Source organism: Cucurbita moschata, unplaced genomic scaffold, assembly GCF_002738365.1.
Source record: "Cucurbita moschata cultivar Rifu unplaced genomic scaffold, Cmos_1.0 Cmo_Scf00047, whole genome shotgun sequence".
Taxonomy (NCBI): Eukaryota; Viridiplantae; Streptophyta; class Magnoliopsida; order Cucurbitales; family Cucurbitaceae; genus Cucurbita; species Cucurbita moschata.
Genome location: NW_019268563.1, coordinates 1609801 through 1619932, shown reverse-complemented (window position 1 = coordinate 1619932; position 10132 = coordinate 1609801). Strand labels below are relative to the sequence as shown.

At 38.8% G+C, this 10132-nt stretch overlaps 2 protein-coding genes across 3 annotated transcripts in view; one reads left to right on the top strand and one right to left on the bottom strand.

The window, feature by feature from the left end:
* Nucleotides 1–103, top strand: part of LOC111434987 (STS14 protein-like) — a 1042-nt gene extending 939 nt beyond the window's left edge. The window contains exon 2 of one of the 2 annotated variants that reach the window (XM_023072332.1): nucleotides 28–103. The gene's annotated coding sequence lies outside the window, so the exon portion shown is untranslated. Of the gene's footprint in view, nucleotides 1–16 lie in introns of both variants that reach the window. The other variant, XM_023072333.1, reaches the window with a different exon arrangement.
* Nucleotides 104–5143: 5040 nt separating this feature from the next.
* Nucleotides 5144–9196, bottom strand: LOC111434981 (BEL1-like homeodomain protein 4). Its single transcript, XM_023072324.1, has 4 exons — nucleotides 7871–9196; nucleotides 7370–7755; nucleotides 6811–6871; nucleotides 5144–5759 (listed from the first exon to the last, which is right to left on the bottom strand). Exons 1-4 carry the CDS (start codon nucleotides 8924–8926, stop codon nucleotides 5196–5198), a joined length of 2067 nt encoding a protein of 688 aa, XP_022928092.1. The 5' UTR covers nucleotides 8927–9196; the 3' UTR covers nucleotides 5144–5195.
* Nucleotides 9197–10132: the final 936 nt, after the last annotated feature.

Below are 10132 nucleotides of genomic sequence, written 5' to 3'. Positions count from 1 at the left end.
TTTTTTTTTTTTCCCCCCCCCCCCCCCGTAGTGAAAGGTGAGGACATAAGGTTAATGTGACGTCGTTTCAATAAATGCTGCTTTCAATTTTCATCTTACTTACTTTTAATGCCTTCTTCTTTTTGTAGATCGCTGAATTTAAAAATATTTTCGTAAATAAATATTTTTACATAAAAATATTTTAATTAATAAAGAAACATAATGGGATCTTTTCTATCCGAGTATGATATCTAGTAGACTTAACATCATCTTAATAGTAGAAGGTTAGTTGTCAACTCTTCCACACGGCTATAGAGTCAGAATCTGGGGAGAGCGACCCCACATGTGCTTGCCAACTACTACGTCTACTCATGTGGTTCCTCACCCCTCTCCAGACGGGTGTACAATACTAAGGCCCTATCTAGGAGACCTTTGGCCATTTCCACACACGATAATGACATATAGTCTTCTTAATGTTCTACTCTAATTGGCCTACACCTAGCTCGAAAATACTACTTCTCTGGACCTTCCACTTGGTAGAGCGGCGCTGTTAAATTTGACCTAGGTTGTTGATAACGCCATTGGAGTGCTAGGGTGGATAAGGTGATGGAGACTAGGATGACACCATTCACATTGCTAGTCCCCTAGAGAGCTTCTTTGGTCATGTTGATTTTGACCCTTGATCGATGTACATCGAAATGAATAATCGAAACAGAAATAATAGTACGAGGGAGAATTTGTAGATTGTTGGGAAACATTCATACTCATTATTAAGACGGATCAAGAAGAGATTAGTGGGGGTGGAGGGGTATTTATGGAAGAGACTAGACAATGTGAACTACACATTTGTAATCGTATTTCTTATCTCTTACACTTTCAAAATATCTAGACAATATCTCCTAGATTTGAAACATGTTACACGTGATATTATCTCATAAATTTAATAAACTTATTCCACAAACTCCCAAATTTGTTCCAAAAGTTAAATCTCATAAATTTGTTGGACAAATTAAATCAAGACAAGCTTACTGACGCACAATCTTCTCTGTAAACTTTGCTTTGCTTGAGATTATTCACTTCGAGCAACTCCCGCATCTCTGCAAGTTTGACCCTTGCTAGGCGTTTGTTGAGAATATTCTTTCGTTGCTCTCCAATGTCAATTTCACTTGGTCCCTGATAAACTCCGTTTTCTTCCTAAGAAATTTCAATTCCACATCATGCAATTTTTTATCCTCCTATCTTCTGTGCAAGAACTTAATCATCATACTTGCATGTCGAAACTTCTTGTAGTGTATTTCTCTATATATTCAACCCTGCTTTCTAGAAATATATGTTCTTGAGAATTTTTGGGGACACCGTCAATAGATTGAGCTTGAACAAGTTGGTAATTGTCACCTATGTTATTATCGTTGGGTTGATTGTTTCTTTGTAGGCTTTCTTTAGGCCTAACCCATGGTAGGTTCGATGTCCCATTTTTCTTATGCTTTGAACCTTCCTCTAAGCTTTATTGGTTGAGATGATAAGGCTGTTGAAGCCCCAACATTTTTTTCTCGGTTATACTTCATTGATTTTATTGTCATGCACTAAGCACCATATTTGCATCAAACCTCTTTTGGTGAGTGGGATACCCATCTTGTGATAGGAAAAGGCACGTGGATGAGCTGAAACAACAATAGACTCATGTTTGGTAAGGGAGTTGGTCCTTTCATGAACTTGAGGATACCGGTCGAAAGCCCAAATTGGCTCACATACATAGGTAACAAAGTGTCTTTAAGTCCAGAAATGTGGCTACTTTAGAACAGTTACAAACAGATGAGCTGAAATAACAATAGACTCATGTTTGATAAGGGAGTTGGTCCTTTCATGAACTTGAGAACGTCGTTCGAAAGCCCAAATTGGCTCACATACATAGGTAACAAAGTGTCTTAAGTCCAGGGATGTGGCTACTTCAGGCGATGCCCTATTCTTTAGAACAGTTACAAACAAAAACTGTGGTAAGTTTAGACTGATGTCATTGTCCATACCCTCGGGGTCCCTCGAGTGCTAGCAACCATGATAATTTTTGGTTCATAATTATATTACCTCCATTCGCTTAAGAAAATGGTGGATGATGAAACCTATTGAATGTCACTTTCATAAATTCTACCATCGCCATCCTCTAGATCACCACAAAGCTTGAATATTGTATTAATCATCATCCTCTAGATCGCCACAAACCTTAATCTCTAGGTCATCAAAACGACTTGCAATTTGCTCTTCACTAACTGAAGTAGCATTTAGTTTCTTCTTATCTCTATTTTTCAGTTTCTTCTTCTCCTGATCCACTGGATGGTAGATGACAGTAAGAACTATCATTTCTTTATGCTCCTCAACGTTATCACCATATTCGATGGAATCCCACATACCCTATGTTTATAAATTAACACCTAGGTGAATAGAGTCCCATTGAACGCCACACCCGTTCTAATATGTAGCATAAGCGAGTTAATTGGGCTCACAAACCATGCATGTTCAACCCATTTAAATGCCTCAAAAGTCTTGTTTATAAGAGGCAAGAGGGCATTGTTTTAAGTGAGGCCACATGCCCATGTCCTTAAAAGCCGCAAAATAAGGTAAGCTCAACCCGGAGGGACGGCAGCCCTCCTTAATTAAGAAAGATAAACATATCAAAATTTGGACGTATGCCATTAATGGACGCACAAGAGACAAATAAAGCATTGAGGTGGTTTCAAAATTGAGTCATCATTATCATGGGCCTCAAGAACCCTAATTATCGGCCCACATTTTATGTTCTCGACAAAGACAGCCCACTCATAGGGCCCCTCCACGCCAGAGACCCACATTTAATTTCACATTATCTTCCCTATTCAATTTTGGGCATTAAATAGATACCCAACTTGGGCGCTCCTCATCCCTATCAGGACTTTTGTAATATCAAACACATAGGCCTGAGCCATGTTGTTGATGAATTAGCTATCAATCCAAGCACTACTAAGCAAGGAGATTTATGATCCTTTGGTTGGTTAATGAATTCCTCATATGTATGGTCCAATAATATTATGAACTCCAGGATTGACCCATTAAATTTAATGAACTTATTATAATTTGACGGAATAATTTTGAATAATTTCTCCAACCCTTCATTATTTTTCTATTTAATTATGCCCCAATAACATACAAGCCCAACAGGACCACATTAGTCTCCCCACCGTAATTGAAGATAAGATGTTTTTTTTAATTAATGTGCAATTAATATAGAGTGAATTTCATGTATACACTTGGTATAGAACCAAAGTACAATAAATAGCTCCATGTTCAATGAAATATTTCATTCCTCCCGCCCCTACTTTTTCTCTTTTTTACAAAATTTCTAGTTCGTGCATCTAATTTCTAAAAGAATTCCACAACTTTCTCTCTTAATCAATTAAATAAGTGAAACAGATAGATCAACGGGAAGAAAAGTTGTTTGTTATTCAATCTTGATATGTTTTTGCCATGATCAATTAGTATGCTGTAGTCATGCGTACGACACATTCAAACTATCGAACTTTAGAACGGTAAAACGGTAATTATGGGTGTTTTTATGCATTAGGTTAGGGTGGTGTGAAAAGAGAGGAGAAAGGTATATTTAGAGTAAGGGTAAAAATGAGGGAGAAAGTGGAAATTGGGTGTTGGTTGAAGGAGAAGAAAGGAAAGTATATTATATTTTGAGGTGGATTAGAGGTGTTTTCTCAAAGGGAAAGCAACAACAGACAAATGTTTGTAGAAAGATAGGTGAAGGGTTCTTGTTGCTTCAAATTTTATTATTTTCGTTTCTAAGCTAACTTAAACATGCATGTCATTGCTATTTTCCAACAATATTTCCATTTGGAAACTGGTTTTGAGAGACAAGCAACAAACACAAAAATCTCCCAAAAAGAATTAGAAAACGATCGGAAGTAAGGTGGTGTATGAATCAACTTGAAATTTCATGTTGGTTGAGTTTGTGACCCAAGCAGCCTGAATAGAGTTTACCACCCAACCTAATTAAAAGCCTCTCTTTTTCAAGGTTGGATTGGGTTGAGTTGTTGGACTGTTCTTTTTTTTTAGGGTTTATCGTCTAGGTTTTTAAGAGTAGGGCAGGATTTAGTTGTAACTCTATTTTCCGGTAGGTTAGATTGACCCAACAAAACAAATGTCTACCTGCAAACCAAATCCAATTTTCGATTTTCTAAAAATTTTACAATTCGAGGTCGAAAAATCTAACTAACTCAACTCAACTTTTATGATGTGAGTTGGGTAATTCGAATTATTGAAGCATATGAATACCTCTAATTGAAAGAGTTGCTATAAATCTATCGTAGTTAAAATAAAATTTTGCAAAAGTATTATAAATATAAAAAACAAAGTAGAACGATATGATCAAGACATCAATCATCCAATATAAAATTCAAGGAAAATGAGAAGAAAATGTTCGTCGAATTATCACAAGATATTGGGTAATGATAATTTAGAGATATGGTATTTAGTTAATGTATTTTGAGACTTTTTATTTATTTTACGGTTACATTTAGATATGGGTAATGAAAATATTTTTGCTTTTTTTGAGCGATGGACTAATTTTTTTTTTTTTTTTTGCAATTCATAGTTGAGGTTGGATGTTTGGAATTGTTGAAGCTTCACATAATCGATTTTAAATCTCAAACAAGTGTTCTTGCCTTCAGATATTTGATCAACAAGATAATTCGAATCTTAGTTTCCCCTACATAAGTCTTATCAAGAACACATTTAAATTGTGTTATTAACGTTATAGGTAATCAATATGTAAATAATATTAAAGTACATAAATTGTTGATATTCATTTGATTAGAGTGAGAGGAAAGTAATTAATTGTACGATGAAACTTCATAAACACTTCAATTTGGGTTTACTAATTTTGTGAGCTTCATTAATTAAAATATATAACCCTATAAAATATAAAGTAGTTAGGAAGTAGAACACAATGAAAACTAGATACAGATGCATTATATTTAATTAATATATGCCACCCTCTAAAATTCCTTAATAAAATGGCTTAATTGGGGAAATAAACAAAATAATAATAATAATAATAAAAATGATTATTTTTCACTTGTTTTTCTTCTTCTTAAATATATATATATAAGAGAATAGAAAAGAAAAAAAATTGTGTTTAAACTATGTCTATATTAAATTATATATATGAAATTGTATTTAATCTAACAGTCTCCAAACTCGGATCTCAGGGAGAAAGAAGGGTTTTTATCGGGGATATTTCCGGCGTGGCGTAAACCTAATGTGAGCGACACGTCACCCGTGGTGGTCCCGAACCTTATAAGCGTGGTGGGCCCCTGGATGTCAGACGTGGCAGAGGTGTTTGTGGTCCCGAATTGATGATCAGGTGCAGTGAGAACGCTGACTCGCCGACACGTGTCCTGCAGCTCTGAATCATAGTGGGTGGCGGGAAAGCAGTTTGCCACCATCGATGGAGTTGGCGGCGCCTGGGAGGAATATTGTTGGTTTTGCGAGAAGGGTGGAGGATGGCTTGGTGGTGGTGGTGGTGGTGGTGGTGGTGGTGGAGGAGTGGCGTCGGACGGCGGCGTTGGAGTTTGTGAAAGGGCATTAGAGGTAATTTGATGGGGGTTGGTTTTTGTGTCCTCATCTGTATTATCCTCATCATCATCATCATCTTCTTCTTCTTCTTCTTTGGCTTCTTGTTGGTACATCTCTTCCACCATGGGTTTCCACAACCGAACCCTGGCATTAATGAACCAGTTTGATACCTGCATAAAAACATCATTTTTTATTCATTCATCTCTCTATCACTACCAAATTACCATAAATAAATATTAAAACCCTATTTTTTATTTTTTATTATTTTAGAAGTCCCAGGTTTCCCAACTCCCTATAAAACTGTTCAACCATGCTCAAGATTGTCTTTTTTAGATTTTGTAACTGAGAGGCCCACCGTCCTCGCTAACGCTCGTTTTCTTTTTCAATTGACGTGGGAACCCTCAATCTATCTATAATGGGCTTAACCGCTTTGTTGACACATCATTGATATCGGGTTTGAATTCAAAGAGGACAATATATAATAGCCGAAGAAGAAGGAGAGGTAAAAGTGGGAAAACGGGGAGTTAATCAGCCAACTTTTAGAACATAATAATGGCAGAAGAGGGCAAGGAGAGGGGCAGGCAGGAATGCAGGAAGGCAGGCAGGCAGGCAGGCAGCGGCAGCGGCAGCGAAGTAACAGCCGCTGGGTTCTGGTGAATGCCGATGACAAAGGGCAGTCTGACAATGAAGGAAAACTTTTGAAAGGGGTTTTGAATCAAAAGGTGGAGACTCCATTAATGAATCAACACACTAGACTTCTGTATCCGTTGATTGAATACAAAATGAAATACCCTTTTTATTCCCTTTACATATGCATCAATCCAAACCCACAACTCTACTTTTGCCTTTGCCTTTCCCTTTTCAATTCGTACTAAATGGACATTTCAAAGCTTCTACTTCCTAACATGTAAACTGTGTTCTAATACAACCCAACATCGGAAAACCTAGTAAAAACGAAGCTTACCTTAACAGTGAAATAGAAGCTTTCTTAAGTTTGTTTTGTTTTGTTACAATTAATATATATTTTATTTTATTTCTGTGTCCCTCCGTTTGCAGCTACTGTACTTAGTGCTCGACATTAATTAGTGTTCAGAATTTTTGTGTTCGTAGTACGTGAAGAAACAAAGAATCCAAGGACCAGACACACAACAAAACAACGAATCTAATGTTTTGGTCTTAAATTCTGAGTTTGATGAGAGAGAGAGAGAAAGATGTACTCACCTGGTTTCTTGACAAACCAGTCTGCCTAGCCAACAAATGCTTATCAGCATCACTAGGGTACCTGAGAAAACAAAGAAATTTGAGCTTGTTTTACTTTAAACGTAGCTTTTGGAGTGTCAAAATCTAAGTCAGATATGATTTGTAGCTCCCCAATTATTGATTAAATTGGTTGCTCTCCCCCTCCCCTACCCTCCCCTCCATCATTATCAGCATCATCTTGGCCGGCCAGTGAGTGAGTCTTAATGCAGCTCCCTCACTAGCTTGCCTTTTCCGACACCTTTTACCTCACCGACCATTTTTCACATCCTAGGACACTGTTATCACTGTTTGATTCCCCTTTCATTTCCAGCTTTCTTCTGCTCACTTACTCTCACTTACCCCCTTGACTTCGCTCACTATATCATTCAATTTGAGTATAAGTTCTTGTGACTTTACTTTGGACTTCTCCATCTTACTTATAAATCCATGATCATTCGTTAGATTAGCTAACAATCCACCGGTTGAATTTGGAGTTAAAAAGTGAAATATTTGTTAAGAGAAGAGTAGGAAAGATACGCACGGATGAAGGAAATGCTCGAAAAGCCAGGCGCGCAAGATGTTGACAGAGCGTTCGGGGAGGCCGCGTTGAGGACGCCAAGCTTCTTGATCCATGATGCCCATTTGGTGGAAGGCTCGTTGCTGTCTCAGCCTTTGCTCCAACAGCTTAAGCCTTGGAGTCTCTCCCTTTGTTATTCCAGAGGCTCTTCCCCCATCTTTGTCCCCTAACATCTCGCAGCTTTGCTTCAGCTGCCCTACTATTGCGTCCTTCAGACACCTGAAATGCCTCGACATCGCCTTCTGCGCCAACGCCGTGTATGCAACCGCCGCCCCCAACCCCATCACCTCCTCGAATGAATTCACCACCATTTGCATCTGCTCGCAGTAATGGTTGTATCTTCGATCCACCTGCATTTCCATTTTCCCAACACCAAATTTCTTCGATCAAACCTTTAATTATACAATTCCCCAAATAATTAGAAATTAAAAAATTAATAAAGACATAGACAAAGATTTTACATGCCTCATCAAGCATAGACAACAGTTTGACCTTCCTCCTTTGGTGTTCGATTCTATCAGCTGCTGACAAAGCTGGCTGCGGCTGATGATCTTTTGCGGCGGAGGAAGAGACTCCGGCGCCGTCACCGCCGTGGGAATTGGAGTTGGAGGGCAAATTTGATTTGCTCCTCTTAAACTGACCTCTTCCAACGCTACAAAACTCCTCCAATAATTCCTGTGCAGCTTTAACATACTTTGAGTTTCTCAACAAGTTGACAACCCCCAGTGGATTAGACGACTCAATTCCGACATGAACATGTTGGGGGTGATGGTGGGTTTGATAAAGTAACCCACTGGCGCTGTCACCCATTCTCAATTCCTCAGCTTTTGCAGCCTCCAAAGACGATGACAACGACAGCGAAAGACGGCCTTCATTAGGGTTTGAGGAAGAATGGTCTCCTGTTTCTTGCTCCGGAACCACACCCCACGTGAATTGTCCGAAAGACCCTCCTGAACCTGGGTTTGGAAGAAGCATGTGAAGCGTGGACGAGACTGCCGGTGGCGGCGGCGGTGGAGACGGCGAGCGAGGGTTAGGGTTCATCAGAAAAAGCTGCATGGCAACCGCTGAGTCAGCTGCGTTCATCGCTTCCCGATTCCCATACAACTCCGTCTGTGGCGGCGGCGGTGGCGGTGGCGGTGGAGCCGGAGGAAAATTGAACATTTCCGATAAAATTCCAGCCGAATCGTAGACGTGGTGGAGCGCCGCAGCACCAGCGGATTGGTCATCATCGTCATCGTCAATTCCGACTAACGATGGCGGATGGGGCGGCGGGTGGAAGCCTTGAAGTCTAAGCTTCTCCTTGCGGATCTGGTGGGCTATGTGTTGGTAGTGTTGCTGAGGGTCTTGGTGGGCAGTGGAGGATCTATCAAAGCCATTGGAGAAGGGCGTGAAGAAGCCTGCCGCCGCCGCCGCCGCTTGCTGGTAGTCTTGTTGTGACATAGAATCACAATGAAATTGTTGAAATTGTTGTAGAAAAATGGTGAAAAACAAGAATTGAAGAGGGTGGGCTACAATTCCCATATCATAAAATCCTCATAATTCCCTTTCATCATCATCATCATCATCTTTCTCCAATTTTTTCAACACACAAAAAAAAGAGAACTTGTTAGAAGGAGGAGGAGGAGGCAAAGGACTTGAGATATCATTTTCATTACACTCCAATTGAAAGGTTGTTCTTCAATTCTTCCCATTTCTCTCTCTCTCTCTCTCTCTCTCCTCCTGTCTTTCTCTTTCCTTCCTATCTTTTCTTTTAAGGGGCTACAATTCGCCTTATGCAAAAGGAGTCTGAGACTCGGCTCCTTCTCCTTCTATTAACGATCACGAATCTACGCAATGGTATTATAAGCTCTCCTGTCTTTGCTTTTAGCTTTATTAGAATGGCTCGTATATTTTTTTTTAATTTTTATTATATTTCTCTGCAGATATGAAAAGGAGAGGTGAATTCCCCAAAATGCCCTCCCACCCTACCCTCCATCCCAGTTCATTGACCGAACCAGACACGTCAGTAAATAAAAGGTTAAACCATTATAACATATGATAATAAAGGGATGAGGATAGTACAAAGTCCCCTCAATCATCCGGCTTCTGAAATGTCGGTAATGCCATACCCGGATCGTTCAATCCGCTGTGTTGAGCGAGGGTAAAAGGGTAATTTCAAGAGGGAATTATTAGCAACCCCGAAGAGACAAAACTCAAAAAGGGATTGTAGCAGTGAAAGCCACACGTAACCGTTTCATGGTTTTGGATTCTCTAAATGACCAATCTACCCTCCTCCCACACACTAATCCACCAAATTCTCCTCTCACAACTCCAAGGGTCAATAGCGTCCTTAAAATTTTGTTTTGGAGACGAAGAGAATATTTATGTTTAAAATTTGAATTAATTAAATAAATTTCACAATTTTAAAAGGAGAAAAAAGGGATTGAATTACAGAAATTAGTAAAGAATTAATAAGAATACTATTTTAGAGTATACATATAATGAGTCAACGAATATTTTGGAATTTTGTGGTTTATATAAAAGTTTTCCAGAAATGTGTTGTAATTATGTATTATTAAACTAAAAAATGGAAATAAATGGAATCAAAAAAAGAAAAAAAGAGTTTTCTTAAAATTAAAGAAAACATATCAATAAAAGAAAATAAATAAAATAAAAATGTATTTGAAGCTGTGCTACCAAACCCAAATCAAGAACCAAATCAAAACTACCTTAGTTTCCAACTGCAAA

Coding starts and splice junctions, on each gene's coding strand:
- LOC111434981 (XM_023072324.1), bottom strand. CDS start 8,926: ATGGGAATTGTAGCCCACCCTCTTCAATTCTTGTTTTTCACCATTTTT. Junction 7,756..7,870: donor TGTTGTCTATGCTTGATGAG/GCATGTAAAATC, acceptor ATGGAAATGCAG/GTGGATCGAAGATACAACCA. Junction 6,872..7,369: donor TTCGAGCATTTCCTTCATCC/GTGCGTATCTTT, acceptor TTGTTTTCTCAG/GTACCCTAGTGATGCTGATA.